The sequence below is a fragment of the Passer montanus genome, unplaced genomic scaffold (genome assembly GCF_014805655.1).
Source record: "Passer montanus isolate IOZ18808 unplaced genomic scaffold, ASM1480565v1 scaffold17, whole genome shotgun sequence".
NCBI classification, from domain to species: domain Eukaryota; kingdom Metazoa; phylum Chordata; class Aves; order Passeriformes; family Passeridae; genus Passer; species Passer montanus.
Window position 1 is genome coordinate 9294369 of NW_024364270.1, and position 21624 is coordinate 9315992.

The 21624-nt window shown below is 33.4% G+C and overlaps 1 protein-coding gene across 2 annotated transcripts in view; it reads right to left on the minus strand.

Annotated features, from left to right (window-relative positions):
* Nucleotides 1–21624, minus strand: part of CEP290 (centrosomal protein 290) — a 47626-nt gene that overhangs the window by 12965 nt on the left and 13037 nt on the right. For both annotated transcript variants that reach the window (XM_039704020.1, XM_039704019.1), the window contains exons 20-42: nucleotides 21202–21344; nucleotides 20868–21032; nucleotides 19807–19956; nucleotides 18677–18792; nucleotides 18062–18164; nucleotides 16563–16793; nucleotides 15291–15464; nucleotides 14033–14144; nucleotides 13046–13251; nucleotides 10814–10965; nucleotides 9715–9826; nucleotides 8490–8945; nucleotides 7251–7415; nucleotides 6923–7030; nucleotides 6710–6844; nucleotides 5840–6103; nucleotides 4482–4589; nucleotides 3731–3921; nucleotides 2874–3087; nucleotides 2548–2685; nucleotides 2217–2438; nucleotides 1556–1672; nucleotides 36–181 (exon numbers count right to left, since the gene is read on the minus strand). In XM_039704020.1, the coding sequence (XP_039559954.1) occupies nucleotides 36–181; nucleotides 1556–1672; nucleotides 2217–2438; nucleotides 2548–2685; nucleotides 2874–3087; nucleotides 3731–3921; nucleotides 4482–4589; nucleotides 5840–6103; nucleotides 6710–6844; nucleotides 6923–7030; nucleotides 7251–7415; nucleotides 8490–8945; nucleotides 9715–9826; nucleotides 10814–10965; nucleotides 13046–13251; nucleotides 14033–14144; nucleotides 15291–15464; nucleotides 16563–16793; nucleotides 18062–18164; nucleotides 18677–18792; nucleotides 19807–19956; nucleotides 20868–21032; nucleotides 21202–21344 (3928 nt within the window). The remainder of the gene's footprint in view (nucleotides 1–35; nucleotides 182–1555; nucleotides 1673–2216; nucleotides 2439–2547; nucleotides 2686–2873; nucleotides 3088–3730; nucleotides 3922–4481; nucleotides 4590–5839; nucleotides 6104–6709; nucleotides 6845–6922; nucleotides 7031–7250; nucleotides 7416–8489; nucleotides 8946–9714; nucleotides 9827–10813; nucleotides 10966–13045; nucleotides 13252–14032; nucleotides 14145–15290; nucleotides 15465–16562; nucleotides 16794–18061; nucleotides 18165–18676; nucleotides 18793–19806; nucleotides 19957–20867; nucleotides 21033–21201; nucleotides 21345–21624) is intronic.

A 21624-nucleotide genomic window follows, 5' to 3' on the forward strand; every position in this document is an offset into this window, starting at 1 on the left:
TCATTTTGTAGCTGAATCAATTAAAAGCAACTCACTTTGTATAAATTTCCTTCAATGTATTCAACTGTTTGGATAAAGCATCTGCGTCTTTTTCCTTTTCTCTTAGTTTGTTCCGCAATCCTTCCATTTTGATTTGCCATTTTTTACCTTCATCCCATCTAATTATTTCTTCCTTGGAGGTCTGTGAAGAACATAAATAGATTCTGTATTTCCCTTTGATTTCTTCTCTTACAGCAAAACAAGCAGACACATTAGAAAACTAAGAATGATATATTCTTCGTTTATCAGTTTAAAGCAGGGAGTCATAGCAGGCCCATAGGTAAGTAGCAGATTCAGCTGGATACACTGCTGTGATTGGTGGATAAAGATAATGCAGTTGATTGCTCCTACCAAATTCATCCTTAGATTTTAATACTTATATTACAAAAAAATAAGTGAAGCTTTTCATGAAATTAGAGGTGCTAGTGCAATGTGTCCTTTTACTTCAAATGACACATTAGATTTAAGACAAAGTAGTTTTTTGTATGGCAGTTTATAACAGATCTGTCTTCTACAACTAATCAGGGGCTTGCAGGCCCCTGTTGCACAGCTTCTTTTCCTACAAGAAATAGAATCTCTATTAAGAGTTAATAACTCAGTAACTATAAATTATACATTGGTTAAAATCTGTACCTATAGAATCACAAATGGCTACTGAAAAATCACAGTAAATATTCCTGTACGAAATTTTTGGTTTGGTTTGGGGTTTTCTTTTTTTTATTTTTAGTCAGAATTTTTCCTTCTCTGGTTATTCCCTGTACTTTATTTTCTGGTTTTGTTCTAAGCAGTTACTGCTATGAAGCGACAGAATGAAAGGCAAATCTTGGAAAACAGGAAAAATGCATGTCAAGTGTGAGGAAAAATACCTCTAGACACAAAGCAACAGGTATTTAAAACATTTCAAATTAATTGAAAGCATATGTGCAGTTGTAGAATAGTATTTCACATCATACATCAATAGTCTGACTCTCATTACACAAGTATGCTATAATATTCCAGCATACTTTATAATTAATATGAGCAGCCACTAATTAGTTACTGACATAGTAACAAGCAAGAAACCAGCAAAACACTTATAAATTAACATTAACATAAATTTGAGTGATTAATCACTCAGAACTTCTTGTATGAAGAGATCACAATTGTCAAGAATAATCTATAATTATAGAGACATCATCCCTTTTAAGATTCACTCTTTTGTTCCTCAATATTTTATGCTTTTGCTATTGCATTGATTTCACAAAAGCACATTTGGCAGGACTCGTAATCAATTTCACCACTACCTAAAAAATCTTAGTTTTCTAAGATTTTGTAGAATTAAACATCCATTAGAAAAGGCAGGAAAGCATTAAGATACTAAGTAACAAGAGCAGTAACAAAGAGCATGGGAAAGATGAGAAGTTGCAGCCAAGAAACTGCTTTTATTCTGGTCAAGTTTTAGAAGAAATAGGTAGAAGTGAACAACCTTGGCCTCAGCTGATGAGCTCTTTCAAAGCCATGACATAAAATCACATACCTTGTCTTCTCTTAGACTCTTCTTTTCTGTTTCTTCAGACTTTTTCTCAAGTTCACTTTCCAACTTCTTAATTTTTTTCTGAAGCACATCTATCAGATTTTGTTCATCAGCTTTGCTCTGAAAAATTACAAATTTTTACAGCTTCAAGTTTAGTGACTACTGAATTTTTTCTCCAGTCAAAAAATAAGGATTTTATTCCAAATTGGTAAAATTAGTTTAAAACCTAAATGATTTTTTTAAAATTATCTTTAAATTATTAAAATAGTGGAATGTAACTTCTCCCTCAGAACTGAATAATCAGCAGCAAGTAGCTGAATTTTAAAAAATATATAGATGAGTCTTCTGTAAATCCCTTACTTTTCTTCTAAAAGGAGAAATAAGTAGAGCCAGGAAGAAGACAAAATACCATTTTTCTAATAAGCTACGAAAGTGGTTTTTCAACTCCTCAGACTCTTTCAAACATATCAAGAAGTATGCAATTACTTTTTTTTTTTTAAGCTGAGGCAAAGAAACAAGATAATAGCTTACACGCAACCCAGCTGATGAGCAAAAAATAAATTTTTAATCAAGTGTAAGATATTGAAATCTTTCACCCCCCAAACCAGCTCATCTATACAGAAACTTGACCAAGATCAAACATAGTTTGAAAAGTCACTTCTACCTGAATGCTATTGCTTAGCCTCCTAATCCGGTTCTTCAGTTCTTCATTTTCTTTTTCTATTTCATTTTTTTCCTTCAATATTTTAGCAAGTAGTTTTTCTTTCTTCTGAAACTCTCGGTTTAACTCATCCCTTTCATCAGACAACAAAGCTTCCTTGCTTTTACTTATTTTAAGGTTCTCTGTAAGTTTTATCATCTGATTATTCAATTCCTCTATCTGTGTCTAGAAGGAAACAAAAAAGTCAGCAAAGGCACCAAATCAGGTTGAAGTCTTTTTCTCTAACTCCTGTAAAACACAACAAAACAATACAATGACATTACCTAGCACTCACCGTAAGCTCCTTGGTTTGCTTGTCAACAATCTCCTGGACATTCATCTGTGCCTCTTTTTGTGACGCAGCAGAAATAATTTGCTGCTCAGCATTGGCAGTCATTTCTGCTCGGAGCTCTAGAAGTGCTCTGCTCAAAGCCTGAAAATAATTAATTCAATTTTTTTTGTAAGTGAAGATCTGCTACAAAACAAGAAAAGGCAGTTATATTTTTCTTTGGCATGTTATGCAGTTATATTGTATGTCCTGCTCAGCTATACAAAGAATTCTTAAGCATTAGGAAAAATTTAGTCTTTAAGTGACATAGAGATTAACTTTTGTTGACTAACTTTGTGCTGGTTCTCTTTTATCGCTAACTGGCTCTTCAACTGTTCCACCAGGTTTTTCAGTGTTGTTGTGGGTGCTCTATTATTTGCTTCTTTTTGGACCTCCAGTTCAGCTTTAACATTTGCTAATTCCTTCTCCTTCTGAGATAATATGTTCCTCAGTTCATTTGCTTCTTCTTTGATTTGTTCCACATCAACTGTGTGCTTTTCTTGAAGCCTAACAAAAAAATAAGCATTCATAGGGTACAGTGTAACAATTAAGTTAGCAAACTCTAAATAAATCACAAAGAACACAATATTTTATTTTTATTATTATTAAAGAAAAAGACACTTAGATTTGGAAACAGCAAAGGAAGACGACTCAACAAAAGCAGCCCCTATTTAATAAAAGAATTACTCATGAAGGTCAGCAAAATGACATTAGAGCATTGTTCATTTTCAACCCTAGCCCTTACAGGTAAAGAAAGCATCGTATTTTTTCTTCTTAAACATGGGATTAACTTTCATGAATATAACCTTGTTCAGCAGCAAACTCAAATGGATATGTCATGGGGAGAAAAATGACTGAACACAAGCCAGCAAGTAATGCAGTAACTTAAAAACAACTTTCTTTTTCACTAAATGGCACAAAGCTAACAACTAAACAACATTTTTCAAGCCACAGTATTAGCCCCAGTGAAGGGCTACAGATTAAAAATAATTTAAAACTGCCAACTATACTAGTGCATTTGAGATTTTTTTCAGCTAAATCCTCAAGTCAGCACACACACATTCAATTTGATAGATCAGTTCCGTAGCATCAATACATAATTGACTTGAACCACTCCAATGTGCCTTATATTAATAATTTAAAAACTTACTGGGCTCTGATTGCCTCAAACTCATTGATTTTCAATATAGTAATTTGTTTTTGTTTCTCCAAATCAGATGATGTTTTCTTTAATTTTCCAACAAGTGAAGCAAGAGAATTATCCTGTTCTGCTACAGTTTGCTCTAAGTGATGAAAATATTTGCTGTTGGATAGGGACATAGAAGTCTTTTTCCCTAACTCCTGTAAAACACAACAAATGCAAGTGATAAACATTTTAAGCTTTAAGCAAAAGATAAGCATTACTGATGCATTTTTACTCATTCCTAAATATAATCAAGCATTAATAGCTACCATTTATTTACTGAGATGTGATTCTTAGTTCACAGAGAAACAGGTTATGCTGGTTTGAAAAGAGCTTTCTACATCCATTGATCAATATAATACAGCAGAATATAAAGTGCAGAGAGGAATTTTGAATTTAAATAGATTAGCTTAATATAGCCATACATTGAATGAGAAAGATAGAAAGCATTATATAACTCTCCCCCCTAGAATTCTCCATAAATTAGGATGATATGCAAAATGCCTATATATACTGAGGTGGTAACTGGTTTTTTAAACTTGACTTCTAATGCCTCTCATGTGAATCCCTCAAAAACAATGCAACCATTATAAATCAATCACCATTTCATTTGTCCTGTCACCAGTTATTACTCACTGTTGACTGCCAAACTGTTCTTTCCAGCAACAACATAAAAAATATAGGAACAACATCACAAATTCTAAAATACACGACTCACCAAAGCAGTCTCTTTGAAGTTATTAAGGGAATTGTCAGTGTACAAATCTAACTTCTGGTGTAGAATTCTTAGGTCTTCCTCATGCTTCTTTGCTATTTCCTCTTGTTCCTGTTAGTTCAAAATAAAACTCAAATGATGTTCACTACCCCAGAAAGTTATGAAACTGCAGTGCCTTCAAGTTGTTTGTTTACTCATTGCTCAATAATGCTCCCCAGATTTTCCTCTAATTCTGGAAGTTTTTAAACTTCTTTTCTTCTAGCTATAATCAATGATTTTCTTTTTTCCTTTTTACACTATTGGGGGAAAAAAAATCAACTCTTGCAGTTTTAAAGCATGTAGCAAGTAGTATGCTACAGCACAGAAGCTGGAGAACAAAACAGCTGGTGCTGGTCCCAACTGTGGCTATCAGTATGGACAGTAATATCCATACCTGGGACATTTCCAGTTCAACTCTTGAAGTTTTAAAGCATGTAGCAAGTAGTATGGTGTAACAGCACAGAAGCTGGAGAACAAAACAGTTGGTTCTGGTCCCAACTGTGGCTATCAGTATGGACAGTAATATCCATACCTGGGACATTTCCAGTTTATGTACCTTGGACTATAGTGTGATCCTACGGATGGAATGCTAGCACACATTTTAAGACTACATTTTAAGACATTTTAAGGCTCAGTTAAAGACTGCATCTTCTGGGTGTTTTCCAAACAAAACCCCTTGATTTCTCCCAAAAGAAACAGCTCTGTGTGTTAACCAAACCACACTATGAAGATGATAGAAAGTCTGCTTTGGAAAGGTGCTTCTGATCTAAAACCAATGCATGTTTGGTTTTGAAGTACCTCTTTGACAAAATGTTTATGCTTTAAAATACACTTTATGTATGTAAAGAAAAAACAATATGAATTATGCTTAAATAATATAAAGTATGCTTAGGCACACTGCTTATGCTTTTAAAAATGCTTTAGTTTAAAATATGCTTTAAGAATGTTATCCATAAATGTATGTCTTTCTTGTACTTCCCAAATTCACTACCAGATGCAATCCAGAGATCTGCTGCAAATACTGAAAAATCCCAAAGAAATATACAAAATAGACTGAGACCACTTCAGCAGAATTTTCATTTTCTTCATGCCAACTACTTTAATTCCTAGACAGACATTATATACATAACTTCTTGACTAAGCAAACCTACTGTTCTAAAAAGCTAAAAAATGCTATATGAACTTCCCACATATAAAGTAATTGTCTCTGTTCTGTGTGAGATTAGAAACTTTTATTTTTAGATTTCGCTAGCAATGAGAAAACAAAGAATCAACTAAAACAACTTGAAATGGAAGACATTTCAGAAAAAAGGGTTAACTACCTCTCTTGCTTTAGCAAGCATATATTGGTATCTTTTTAACACTTCCTCCTTTTGATTCAATCTTGCTTGCATATTTCCAATGGTTTGATGAGCAATTTTAATGGCATGATGGTACTCTGAGTCATCTTCTTGTTTGCTTAATTCAACCATTATTTTCTCTCCTGATGTTCCAGGTAATCGAAGTCTTAATTCATTTATAACTTTGTCTCTTGATATAAGATTTTGTTCAGCTTTCCACAAAGCGGTCTCCTTTTCTTCTAACTTCTACAACAAGATTTCCAGAATTCAAACACTGCAAAAACATCTTACTTTTCAAGAAATGTACCGGAAAGATTTATCTAAATGTACTTACAAACACAAAACACTCTGTACTGGGCTCCATTTGTACGGGATTACTATTAGATGAGAATGTTCCAGAATACCATTACTGTGTCCTTATGTATTTGCTTGGCACATGACACTTAAACAACTAATTTTGTCCTACCAAATGAAGAAGCTGGTGTTTTACCAATTATTTAAGAACCACAAAGTCTCTTCTGTAGAAGAGTAGTAATTTAACAACTCAAGATAAAAGTATTTTGTAGCACTTGCTAAATTTAACTACGTATAGTCAACTGAATTTTGTACAGCAAGACACATCTGAACCTACTAAACGGATGAATGAAAACATTTCAAAATTCTCTCTATGATTTTTTCCAATGGAAAAAATATTTCATTTTATTCATGGTGTGATTATATTATTTACATTTTCTGAGTGATAAACATGTCTAAGTGACATTTTAAAAAAGATATTTTTCATGGGGAAAAAAGTAAAAGCATATGGAAACACAAACTTTGTCATGTTAAATTATAATTTACACATTAAATTACCTCCTCCAGTGATCTGCAGGTTGCCTTAGTTTCCAGGATTGTTCGAATATGTTCCTGAATCGTTCTTAAAGCCAACTCAAGTTGCTGTGGGACTGGCAAACTAGGGTCTGGAACTGAGCCTGCAGCCTCTTCAAACTGCACAGAAAGATTCATATTCATTTAATCTGACAGCTCTGAAAAACATCCTTATGTGTCTATTTTTAGTGCACGTACCTTTAAAGCTGTGCTAAGTATTTCAGTTTGTTGACAATCATACTGGTCTAACTGGCGCTGCAGTTCTACTTCTCTCTGGTCCCAAGCCATTTGCCTTTCTTCATGAAACTGTAACAAATGTTTGATAGAGGTAGTTTATTTATTGAAGGCAATGGGAATTTTATAGATTTCCACTGAAAAAATAGTTACCAAGAAGTAAAACACTCAAACAAGCAATTAAAAAGGATTATAAAACCAAGATACAAACACATGTGTTAACATCAATTAGAAAATCACTTAGTAAAATAAGGAATAGTATATTTTTTCAATAGCATGCAGGAATACATACCTTGTTCTGCTGTACAATTTCTTCTTCCAGGTTACTGATTGTACATTCATATTCAGAAATTATATTACGCAAATACTTCACCTCTTCTTTTTGCTTGACTAACTCTCGACTGAGTTTAAGTTCCTGCAGATGGAGTTCCTCCATTTTCATGTGCCACACAATTACCTTGCAATGAATAATACACAATATATTATAATTTACCACAGGCCAACTAGATGCAGCTTCACTCTTTGACTTTGAGGCAGGATGGAACTTCTCAAACTAACTGGAAGACATATGTTCTGCCTTTTTAAGGCTCTTCACTTGTCTTGATAGAGGAAGTATGACAAGAGTATGAAACTGCAAGGGGAATGACTGATAAATGCAGCAGCCAACTGGAGAGGCAACAGGTTTCCCTTACACTGACAAAAGTGCATTGCAAACAATTTTCAAATTATTCAAGTTATACCTTATGTATCTGTCCAGACTGAACAAAAAATAGTATGCAAGAAGTTTGGTTTGTATTTTCTAAAAGAGCAAGAGAATTCAAAACCATTAAAAACCGTATGTGTTCAAAAAAGTGCACATGGACTAAGAATAACAGACATACTTATGTCAAAATGCTCTAGAAAACTATTTGAAAACTGACTTAAAACTAAAACATGCCCAGAGCATTACAAGCATTCTTACATGCAGACAACTTTAGTCACAACAGATACAATCATATTGTCTAACACAAAGTGATCTTGAAGAGCGGTGAGAAAGCATTCTTAAGATTTCAGGGCAACATTGCTTATGGTTGCAAAATATGCTTAAGCAGAATTACATGAGCATGGTAACATTCCTAACCATGATAATCTAAATTACTGCCCCTAGATTTACTTTAAAAAGACATGGATCTGGAGTGAAGATTTCACTGGAAGCTCATGGAACAAAACTTCAAAATGCTACTCTGTATTTAATTTAATTTATTTCATTATTTAATTAGATACATAATTTAATTCAATTTAATATAACTGCACTTATAGTTAGGGTCTAATTCCTATGTGCCTTAACTGGACACAAAAGAAGGGAATTAGTACATATAACTGCACTGACTTTTACAGAAAACAAAATATGATAGCTGTCATATTCTAACAGTGTATTTTGAAACCAGCAAGTTATACATTAAAACATATATTTAGAAAGCAAATTGAACTGAAACTTAATTTAAATGCAGATCAGATAAGCAATGCTATTCAAAGCTATAAAATCACAAACCTTTTGAGCTCCTCTTGTATCCTTCAATGCACTTACTAATTCTTCTAAACTTTTCAGTTTCAACTCCAGCTCTAATGCTCTGTTTTCTGCATTTCTACGCTCCTGCTGGGCATGCTGAACTTCTTCCAAGACCTTCAGTTTGTCAGTCTGTAGCTGAATCATTGTTTTAGAGAATTTTTCTTGCTGTGCTAAAGGCAGAGCACCACTAAACTGTCGCCGCAAAGACTGAACTGTCTGTTGTAGATGTTTTGCTCTATTTCTTCCTTCAAGTCGGGCAAAATATAAGGCTTGATCTCTCTCATCAAGCTTCTGCTCCAAACGTAGATTATGGATCTCCATCTTCTGTAGTTTCAACTTAAATTTCTCCAATTGGTCTACAGCAACAGATTCACTACCTTGAAGAGCTATGATATCTTGATGCAATTTTGCAATAATTGCTTTTTCATCTGACTCTGCCTAAGAAAAAAATTGATAGAACAAATTTATTTTTCATTTTAATGCAGAATATGTTAACACAGTTTATATTTAAATATAAACAAGCTATTTTTAATATATATGTGTTATATATTACCTGTATTTTATTCCACAGAGAAGAGTAAGAATCATCCTTTAAGAGGCTTTTAATTTTTCCACTATTGTTTCTACAGCCACATTTTAGAAGTACAGCTTTTCAGATACTGATCTTAAAAATGGTCTCATTCCAAAATACCAGAAACTGTGTAAGAAATATGTACCTAAACTTAGAAAATATGGTAATGTAAAAGCTGACACAAGTGTTGGATTTAAGGTCTCAAACTGTTGTACAATGTGAAACCAAATTCCAATAAATTGTTTTAGCTAATAACAAAACAAAATAGTCAACCTATTTCAAATCTTCAATATTTACAAGTAATTTCTCGCTTGAGAAAAATTATCAGACTTTCCTCACCATGAGTTTTTCCTTCACCATGAGCTATTGATGATACAGGAATGAATACTATGTAAACAATATGAAAAATGTCAGGATTTGTAATAGCTGCACAGCTAGAAATGGAATAAATAGAGAAGGGGAAAATTAATGTAATATGGAACTTTTGAATGTGTATGGGCACTACAAGAACTAGCTTGCTAAGATTCTTCTGAAATACTTTTGCAGTTTTCTAATTCATTGAAAAATTACTTCATTTCTTCTCACTCCAGGGAAAAAAGATTCCAAACTGCAGTTTTAATAAAGGCTAAATTTTACCTGATAATCTAAAATTTGCATTCTAAGATATTCCACTTCTTTATCTCTGTATTGCTGGCGTGCCTCCAGAGCTTCAACTTGTGTTTGTGCTACATCAGACAGTTCTTTTAACCTTCCAGGGAAAACAAGAGTATTGTGTCACTTGAAATCAGTGAATAACCTACTATGTATTTCTACATAGAAGATACTAAGAAAAGATACTTAGTATGTTTCCTCATATCAAAACATTTGGATTTCATTCTTTTCACCATACTCTTCTCTACTACTTAGAGTTCTGTTTAAGAAAATTCTTCTGTATTGTTTCACAACGTTTTCACAGGACATTTTCCTATACATTATACATAAGTTTGCTAGCAGTAACCTACTCCAGGAAAACAATGCCACAGGTTTTTTACCTGACCTAATCATCTCTGTCCTCTATTTCTCTCCTACTCAGGATATAAATACTCAACATTTTCTAAATGGTCAAAACATTTCATTCTCAATTCCCTTCTCTGCTTCCCCAAATCTAATAACTTACTTGCAGTGCCAAAAAGTGCAAGTATCCCTATAGATTTTCCTGGTTTAGGCATATAACAGGATTACATTAATTACTCAAAGACAAATGTTCATACCAACGTATCTAAAAAGCTCAATTTTCCAATTTCTGCAAAGTTAATCTCTTCTAAGTAAATGGAAATCCTCCCTCCTACCGTACCTTAATGTTTGAGATATGAGTCTTTCAAAGAAAGAACTGCTTTCCAATTTGTTCTACGAGATTTTCATACACAGAATGGGGGTTGTGGCACAGAAACAATATCAACCTTAATTAGTGTAAAAATACTAGTATAAGTTTCTAATTGCACACTTACCCTATCTATCTCACCCAGCCCTTAATTCCCTGTTCAAATTAAAATAAAACAAATTGCATTCTTTATAGTCAGGAATTAAAACCTTCATTTTCAATTCAAAATTTGGCATATATATATGCTCAAAAAAACAAGCATTGAAAATTGCATGTCACTGATACACAAGTAGTGTATTATGTAAGACTAGTATGCCTTAATTTTCACACATTTCTGAACATACTTAATTCAAAATTCATAAATTCAAGACTTACTTTGAAACTTCAATCTTGAGCTCCATCTCACGCTTCTCTAGGTCCATAATTTGTCTTCTATCTGCATCACTTACTGCCTTACTTACACTCTTTGACAGTTCATCCCTTAATTCCTGTTCCACTTTCTGTGCCTCAAGATTGATTTTGGTGAGCTTAAAAAAATCAAAACCAGAAACAAACAAAATGGTATCCTAAGCACATAACTGCTCAAACACTGCAATGAAATAGCAGCACCAAAAGGGGGTTTTTTTCAGCCATTACAAAACACAGTTCAGCTGTGATGAGGTTGTGTTCAAAAACCAGTTTCCCTTACCCTCTGCTCAAACATCTTTTTTGTTTGCAGGATTCCATGCATATAGCAATATTTGGCACAGAAAAGGATTCTAAACTAAATACAATTTTTATTAGTGAATTTTCTTAAAACCATTACTGCAATAACTTGCTCCTAAACTAAAATAAAAACAAAAACAAATACAAAAAAATACTTTAAACACTTTGGGAAATGAACAGTCCTACATATTTATATACTGCCTTTTATATTGGCATTGGTAACACAAATAGAGGTTATAAATGCCATGACTGACAATACTGTGTTCTTTTATTCCTTCTAAAAAAACCTTTCTTAATTAAATTATATTCATTCAAGCAGCCTGATTTTTCAAGTTGATTATCAAATACTCAGTAACCAACATTTCAATTCAAACCAAAAAGCATTAAAATAAATAATCTTAATCTATCTTAATCCTAACACAGAGAAGTCCCACAACTTAATCAGTACATACAGTTGTGACCCATTGTTCTGACACCACTACTTAATAAAATAACTGATTTCCTAAACAAACAAAAAGAAGTGCAGGGTATCCTCATGTATCTGAAAAATTAAAAGTAGAATGCTGAAGTTGATTTGTGCCTTAAAAAGATGTATAGTAGACTTATCAGTTGTTAAACTGGTATTATCTACAGCTTTCATTGATTACACCCACATAATCTTGTTATATTTCTCAAACAAAAAAAAGCAATTATACCAGGTTAGGAGGTACTGACAACAGGGGTATATGAAACAGAAAATGTATGTCCTGGAACTACAGAAATGGGGCAAAAGAGGGATGCAGAGGTACGAGTAAGAAAGAATATTATTAGGAGTTCATCAGCTCAGAACGAAGGAAGACCATCAGACCTAAAGTATAAAAGTATCACAAGCCAAATAATATATACAAAAGACACTATGAAAAATGTGACACTAGGGTGCATCACCTAAAGCATTCCTTATAGAAATAAAAGAACCCACCCTGTCAGAAAAGGCTTTAGCAATACTGCTGCTGAAAAGCTTTATACACTTTCAGTTATTCCCTCTCCCACACTAAATCAGATCAAAATAATGTAACAAACATTACTAAAACAACAGAGAAACAGGGAGTCACAGCAATCTAAAATAGTTAGAGTATTGAGAGACTATACTCTAGCAAAGGACAAGGAGTGGAAAGTAATTTTGATAATTACATTCATATCAATTATTCTCTTTCTGCTCTTGTGCTTAAATTATAGACCAGTAATGTCACAAGAACACATCTGTACAATTCCTATATATAAATTTATTGTAGAAACTATAATAAAGTCTCCTGCTAGTAAAAAATAAATTTCTATAAAAAATTCAAAAACTAATAGTGCAGACAAAAAAACCTAACAAGTTTAAGACTGATAGGACAGGAATACTAAGGTTCATCACCTTCAGTGGCACATGACTTCTATTTCTGTACTGTAGACAATGTGTGGCATAAGATGTAGCCAGTCTGTAGCGGAATCACAACACTATCATTTGCACAAGGGATGTAAAGTTCTAACCTTTTTTTGAATAATTGGTAATTATAATGAAAACTTATAAGAAAAAGAGATCATATGGATTAGACAAATGAAAAAAACAAGTTTGGAACAAACTTTTTTCTTGCAGTCCACTGACAAAACCAGGAAACTAGCATCTGTCAAGATGCTCATCGTGTCAACTATCTTTTAAAAGAAACTACTGACAAATTAATCAGTTCTATTTTTACCAGTGTCTTGCACATGCTAAAATGCAGTTCTTAAAGCCTGCAAAACTATTTTTTGCATCATAAGCTTATTTATACACTTATTTATTGACATAAATTGATATTATTTATATAAATAATTTTTGAAAAGCTCAAAAATATGTTTTTAAGATGTAGCAAATTAGGTTGTTAAATCTCAGACATTTACCTCAGCAAATTTTGTTTCCAATTCAAAATTACGTTCTTCTATTTGCTTTACAGTGCTCCTTAAGTGCTCATACATTCGTTGTGAATGCTCTGCTCTCTGTCTTTCATTTAGTTCCTTCATTTCCAACATGGTGATTTTCTTAGAAATGGACAAAATCTCACTGTTGGTTATTGCTTTTGTGGCTTTGTCCATGGCATTGTCATCCCCTACATAAAAAAAATATGTAAATTAAGAAATGCACAAACTGATCCAAACTGATTCAATTCAAAATTATTTCCACCATGAAACCAAACACAAGTTTTGCTTTATCTGTGTCAAGTAAACTTTATCATAATATCTGTGCATCTGGATGCACAGTTATCTTGCCTTACTACATGTTTGGAAAGTATACAACTTTAATAAAACACTAATATCAATTATGAATGCATGTATCTGCAGCCATGGTTATTGAGACTGATAGCTATTTTCAGTGTAACCTTTCACCTTATGCTTAATACAACTGACAAACTTTCAGGAAATTTAATTTAAAATCTGTAAAAGAAACAAGGCTGAATAATAGGAATGAAATCTATGCAAAGAAACCCCACATATTAAGAAAGAATACTTTGTTACAAGGCATGAAACCAGCAAAACAAACTTCCTTTCTTGACAAACTCTGAAACACTATGACTAACAATCAAGTTAGAACATACTAAGAAAAAAAAGTTCAGGTGATGTTGCGTTAAAAGCTTTTAAACCCTTGACCCAGTAACCCAGGAAAGTCAAAGTGGAAAAGTTTAATGAAAAAAATACTGAACTTGCTTTTAGTCAAATTAAACTTATAAACAAAAAAATTCAGCACAAAAATAGACATCATTACTGAAAGACATAAAATAGTTATGTTTTTTAAAATTTTCATTATTTTAAGACACATCAATTTTAAAATATTACTTTTATACAGGATATACCATTTTGTGTTTAATGTTGCAATGTAACTTTCATACTTGCCCAGTTTAGTAACCTGCTCCCATGCTTGTTCTACAGTGTGAAGTTTTTCTTTTGTGATCTCCAGTTCCTTATTCAATGAAGTTATCTGTTCTTTCAAGGATTCATTCTCACGCTATATGACAGAAAAGTTGCAACATAACAGCAAACTGTTTAATTGTAGCAGATTTCATGTTTAATATCTACAAAATCTTTCAGATTGACAGATCTTGTGTGTGACCATAACCTACATATACGAAGACTATATGTTTGTAAAGTGTATATGCTTGTAAAGTGTAAAAATATTAGTCTTTGTGCTCTGTATCTTACTGTCACAGCTAGTGAATAGTGTGAATAATTATTACCACCAACTGTGATTCCTACAGCTAAAATTAGATGAGAAAAATCTTTGTCATACTACGCACCTCATTAACAGTGGGAAAGAAGTACTTCTGGAAGATTACTTCATCCCACAAAGAACACTTCACATTGCACATAAATACCTCTTTGAGACAGATCACATTTCTTTTAGCTCTTTTAGGCATCTAATGTGATGCCAAATGTTACTTTGTAAATGTTCCTTCACTCGTCCAAATGGAAATACAAATTTCACATTAACCAATAAAACTAATTAAATACTTAATATTAATTTTCTATTTTAGTGTTTTGGACACATTTTTAGTTTATATATTATTCTCTACCTCTATGAAGTTGCTGAAATAGGTAATGCAAGTTTTCATACACACAAAATTCCATAAAATAGACATAGGAGTCCTTCATTCTTTACTGCCTGTGAAAAGTGGGAGTAGCCACTTTTGAAGCCAACTTCACAGTTCTTGAGAAGAAAGTCCCTTCTACTTCAGAATAAAAGTTTCACAAGAAGAGTTAAATATTTGTAGTACCCACAATATTTTGCAAGCACATAATGAACAATCTTTGCCTTCTTTTATGTAAGTAAAATTCCAAAGCTTTACTCTTTTTGGAACTACCATTTCATTCCTGTGAAAACTGGGAATTAGTAAGAGCACATACTTTGAGAGAAACCTTTCAAATTGTTTACATTAATTCTACTTTCCTTATGACCTCCAAAACTGAAGATGATAGCAAATATTCCTTCTGTCAGTCTCATTTTAGTAATCAAAGAACTAAGAAAAATTTCTGAAAGAACATATCCAAAGCTTAATTTAAAGAGCAAACAAACAAATAAACAAAGAACCACAACAAAATGCTTTTCTGTCTGCCCATTTTTCCCCTTAGGTTTAAAATGTAACACAAACATTACCTCCATGTGTTCCATGTTTGTTGTCCGTTGCACAAGCAAATTATCTTTTTGTAACATCTCTCTGTATTTAGCAGTTAATGCATTGTACTGCTTATTGGCCACTTCTAGCTCAGACAATGGCACACTACTGTCCAGCACTTTTTGCAGAGCTGCAATCTTAAAGCAAGCCATCTCCTATGAAAACAATCAACACAATAGGTTACTAAGATCGCCTAGGAATTTAAATATAAAATTACTCCACGTAAAAAGAGTAATAGTTAATACAGTGCTTTAGACATTAGTTTATTTTTCTAAATTACTGTTTATCTTCAAAAAATACCAGCAACAAACATTGACAAAACTTCTCTGATATTCTAAGTCTCTGGGTAATTTTATTAACAGTTGCCTCTCAAGGCACTGTCAAAATATATCTTGTAAAATTAATACAGGCCCCAGGAACCTGTAAGGCCAAAAGTTAAGATTTGATTTCATATGATGATCACAGAATCATAGAATGGTTTGAGTTGGAAGGGCACCCTGAGGATCATCTAGTTCCAAACCACCTTCCACTAGACTAGGTTATGCATAGCCCCATCCAGCCTGGCTTTGAATGCTACCAGGGACAGGGCATTCACAGCTTCTCTGGGCAACCTGTGCCAGTACCTCACCACCCTCATAGCTAAGAATTTCTTCCTAATATCTAATCTAAATCTACTTTCTCCCCTTTGAAGCCTGTCCCCCTTCTCCTGTCACCATATACCATTGTCAGAAGTCTCTCTCCATATTTCTTGTAGGCTCCCTCCAGATTCTGGAGGGCCAGATTTAGGACATCAAAGAGACTTCCTCATTTCCAGTCTGAACAATCCCACTTCTCTCATAGCAGTCACGCTGCTTTTGACGCAGCCCAGGACGCATTTGGCTTTCTGAGCTGCAAGTGGGCTGGGTGATGTCCAGCCTTCCATCCACCTGCACCCCCAAGTCCTTCTCAGCAGGGCTGCCCTCCATCTGTTCATTCTCCTGGATTGGTACCAGGGGTTGCCCTGACCCAAGTGCAGCACCTTGCACTTGGTCTTGTTAAACCATATGAGATTCACATGGACCCATTTACTGAGCTTGTCCAGGTCAGTACTTATATAAATACAATCAATATTTCTACAAGTTTTGTAATAGCAATTAGAAAGCTTTTGGAAAATACATTCAAGAAACTAGTAATAACTCCATTTAAAAACAAAGGGTATTTCTTTCCCAAGTGTAAAAATAAAAAATGTGTGCTATTACTACTATAAACTATACCTTGAATCGCTGCAAGTTTCCAATCTTCCCTGTAACTGCAGTCTCCATATGTGTTATTTCACCCTTTAGTTTATCATTTTCTTTTCTGAGGTGCCGCTCCATTTCAAGTAAAGTGGTACACTGCCTTGCTAGTGATTTTTCATTAACTCGTAAAACAGTTATTTTTCTATTATTTTCTGCAAGTACTTTCTTTGTTTCATCAGGATCCATCTGAAGTGCATCGAGTAAATTCTGTAAAACATATTTTAACAAGACCTTTGTACAGAAATATGGTAAACCACAATTAATTTCTTGTATATTTTTTAATCTAGGTGGAAAAATTCCATTAATTTGTCTGAAATAATTTCTTTTTGCTAATAAAATATATACACACACTCAACATATGCTCAAACATACAGTATTCTAAGAAAAAAATGGATCTTCAAAACCAGTAGCTAAGTACATTTGACTGACTAACTGGAATTTTAATTAATGCTGGCACTTTCAAAATTTAGAACAAGAATGGTTCTCTGCATTCACTGTCATCAGTCTTCCCATTTATACTAGAATAAAAAAATGCATTAGAACAATTTTCTGAACAAAACAGAAGTCCTGAGGTTCCAAACAAACCCTAGTAACCTCCTACTTTGAAGATCAAACCTGTACTTGTAAAGTAAAAAACCACAGGATCCCTTCTTTAGTAACATTTATGTGTATGTGTGCACACATGTGTTTGCATGCACGTGTAAAAAAAGATGAATTGTTTCCTGTTTTTCTGAAAAACTGATTCATATACATTAACAGATACATATAATAAGACACAGCTGAAAGTAATAACCTCAATACTTAGTGTAAACTAATGTGTTTTCCAAGTGCTTGTCTGCATGCTCCTCCTCCCAATCAAACAGCCTGGGTAACAACTGCTGCTCAGAGAGCAGTGTGGGTATAAAGAATGCGTGTGAACAGAATAACCAAGACTTCCTTAAAAGGCATTTGCTCAAAACTGATAATGTTCAACAGAAAGATCACCATTAACCAGACCGAAGAGTAACCATAAAATAAGACTTCAAATAAAGTTGTCAGCTCAGAAACTGGCATAAAAAAAGCATAAAAACTTCTAACAGCAGGGGCAGAAAGGGTTATAATGCAGCACTCATAACCTTGCTCAGCTCCAGAAGCCTCTCCACTGTCCCTGTATCTTCTACACATTTGTGAGTGACTCTTCCCTGATGGACACCACACCTCAGCACTCCAGATGATGTTCTGGGGGTACTAAGGGCAACAATTAGGGACCTACACACCTCACCAGGTTTCTCCCCATTGCCTGGGTTACCAGACTGCAGGAAGGCCAACAGGCACACACAACACTGGAGCACCCCCATACATACACAGCACCCTGGGACAGGCACAAGAGGTGTGTGTACACATTTTCCCCATCTAACAAACTAGAGCAGTGTATTAAAACCTCTGTTCTATGTCCTAAAATATTTCTGAAAATTGAAAGTAACAAAATTACTTACAGAATATGCCTTTATTTTCGTAGCATCCTCCTCTTTTTGCTCTTCTAGTTTTTTCATTTCCTTTTTAATATTTTCTGATTCTTTTTGCCAGCTTTCCTTTTGACTAAAACAGTACCAAATCTTCATTTATTATAATTAAAGAGTTGATGATTTTTAAAACTGTAACTTCAAAAGCAATTTTGAAACCAACCACAAAATCCCAACAACCTGAAATTTTCAGAGATCTCTGACTGTATTTGGACAGCAGTTTGCTTTTTTCCCTCCCCTCCTCTCCACTCCCAAAAGCCGATTAGACCCCATACTTGAAAGCAAAAGAAAATTAGGCTAATAAACATCATACCAGGTTCTAGTAAAGTGCAAGATATTAGATGCAGAAAGCACAATGCAATCCTCATGATAAAACATGCAAAATGAGAAGAGTCCAGCAGAAGACAGTTTTGTAGGAGTTTTCTGAATCCTTACAGGACTAAAGAAAATGTATGGAGTCCATATCCAAACATGGCAACACTTATGACATTAGCCAAAGAACTACTTCAACAGAGCAGCAAATTTTGTTTCAAGACTGTTAAATATTTAGATAATTGAACTTTCATAATTCAGAAAAGAGAGCAATACCTTTGATATTCTTTATACAGCAAGCCTTGTTGATGACGAATTACGGCAAATTTTCGTTTGTAGTCCTCCACTGCATCTTCTAATTGTTTAAGCAACTTTTCTTTGTTTTCCAGTTCCTAGTTATTATTTTTCAAATAAAAATACAGAAATTATTAATGTAGGTTTTAAACATGACACTAGCAATTTAATCAAAATGGTAGTCCTTTGTGTTTTCATGACAGACGCTTCTGCCATGAACTGTGTGAACTATGAATATGAAAAATGCATTTTCTTTAGAAGCAACAGATGAAAAAATCCAATAAGCTTCAGCATTCACACTGATCAGTGTGAAGGAGAGCACAACTGCACTGCAGGCTTCAGCCCTTGAAGTTCAAAACACTATGACCTGTAACTAGCTCACAAGGAATACTAACTGAATGTCTAACTGGCAAGTGGCATTTTCTTCTCATTTTCTCAAATACTCTTCTACTTTATAAGCATACAGAGCTGAAAAAGTATATTCTAATGAAAAAAATTATAAAATTATCAAAGATGGAAAATTATAAATTAACAATAATAAAAGGTAACTTTTTTTACTCCAATTCTGAAATAGTTCTTCATTACTATATGCCTATTTGCTATGCTTCCCATGGGAACCACTGGAATTGGTTTCAATGTATTTATGCCTTTATTTACAATTGTTGATGTATTTTTGACAAATAACGGAATGAAAAATCATATAGTAAATTACTAGAGACCTTGGCTATATAGGGAAAAACTTTCAAGTAGGATTTGCACATGCAGATTCAGGTGTGGAATCCAGACAGCAGTAAGAGAGAGGTTCTCATAGAAAGAGTGTAACTGTGGAAGTAGAAGGAAGAGTGGGCAAATATTTAGATCAAAATTCAGATTTGAAACAAAAAAAATCTGAATTGCTGTCCAAAATTTAGTTACCTATTACCTTTCAGGCTTACAGCACATCAAAATACTTATAGCTTTAAATTACAGAATATCCCAGAGTTTAGTAGATATTAGAACACCAAAATAATTTTGGAGACATCTCTCATGTCCATACATGACATTCTACTGGACTTGAAAGGAATTAGATACATGTTACAAATACTCTTTATTTCAAGGAATATATGAGTTACCTGTGTAAGATGTATTAAATATTCGTTCAGAGAATTAATTGTATTAACACTTGAAGGAGCCATTCCTTCTGGAAGATTCACTGCTTGAAACACAATATTGGCACCTTCTGACTGATGTAGTAAGCAAATTTCATTTTTCATTTGTTCAATCTAAAGACAGGATACAAAAATGTCATAAAGAAGTAGCTCTTGCTATTAGATTTTTAAAAATTATGAAAAATTATATATTATATATTGCTACATCAGCAGTTATCAACATAAAACACAAAAATTTTCCCTTATATTCTAAAACACTCTAATACTCCTTAAAATATCCTTTAAAAATGCTGTGATTGCATAAATCAATAAATGCATAATAAATTAATCCAAATTTATCAAATTACCCCAGCAATCAGGGCAACTACACATAATATCACAGTTTTATTCACAATTGTTTAAAATATTCCTACTCCTTTAGTAAGATGAGGTTTGGAAAGAATTATTGCAGTGGTAATTTGACAGTTTTTTCTAAACAAATCTTTGCCTTTTCATTTCTAACACTATTTTAGAGGATTAGTTTATCACCAAAGCTGTGATAAAAGGCAAATTTAACTTTAGCTTCTTGTAAGATAGTATTTCATTAATCACTCCTTCCCTGGAAGAACCATTCCACTGAATAAATTGTACAACTTAAAACAAGATATAGGACTTTAAAGAATGACTCATCCTTTCTAACACTTAATTGCTGTTACATATTTATAAATAAAAAATGTAAGACTCCTGGCTTTTCTGAAGAAGTAGATCTGTGAGCATTTTTGGACACAGCTCTCCTCAGAAGATAGGCATGCTTGGTGTTTATTTAACATGATGGAGTATTGCAAGGATAAAATAACAACAAGAGTAAGATCTGAAGTTAAAAAGGACAAATTAGTAGGTCCACTACATAAATTTCAGTAAGATTTGTACAATGACACTGTTCAATAAGCTGAATTCATTGTCTTATAGATCATGTGGATTGTTCTAAATTATCAGAACAGCCACTTTTAAAGTTGAAAATAAATTATATAAAATAAATTATATACCTTTTCATTGGCACTTGCCAGCTGATTAGACAAACTTGTTGCCTCCTTCTGAGTCTCTTTTAGCTCCTGTCTCAATTCCTCATTTCGTCCTGTAAGCTGGTCAACCTGGGCTTTCAAGTGTACACTAGCATCAAAGGTCCCCTCTGAATTCTTTGACTCCATTGCCTAATGCAGTAGTTAATTAACAAAACAAAGAAAAAGTGTAGAAAAGCTTTAATTTTTTCAGGGTAAACTGGAATCCTCAAGTGTAGACTACATGAAACTAGCAAAAAGCATTACATTTTATCCCTGTAAATCCTACAAAGCTAAATAATAATTTAGAAGGCAAGCTTACATGAACTAAGCGATCCAGACTAGGGATTATTAAGGCTGTTTCTCCTCCCTTCATACTAGAATCCTTCTGCATTTCCTTGATGGCTTGCAATATTTCTTTCATTCCTTGTTCAAGCTGTTTATTCTCTTCTGATAACTCTTTTACTGTAATAAAAGTTGTAAATCTGTTAAAAAGCACTGAAAAAATGATTTAAGGTTTCCTAAGACATTTCATCATGATTCTTGATAAATTAAAAGAATGATTCGATAAATTAAACAAATGTTCACGTTATACATACATATAGACATAAACAATTATGAAATTAAAATCAAGAGCTGCTAGGAATATCTGGGACATGTATCTCAGTGATGAAATATAAAAAAAGAAAAAAAAATTAAATGCTTCATGGTACGCAATTTACTTCACCGAACCTTTCAGTCTTCA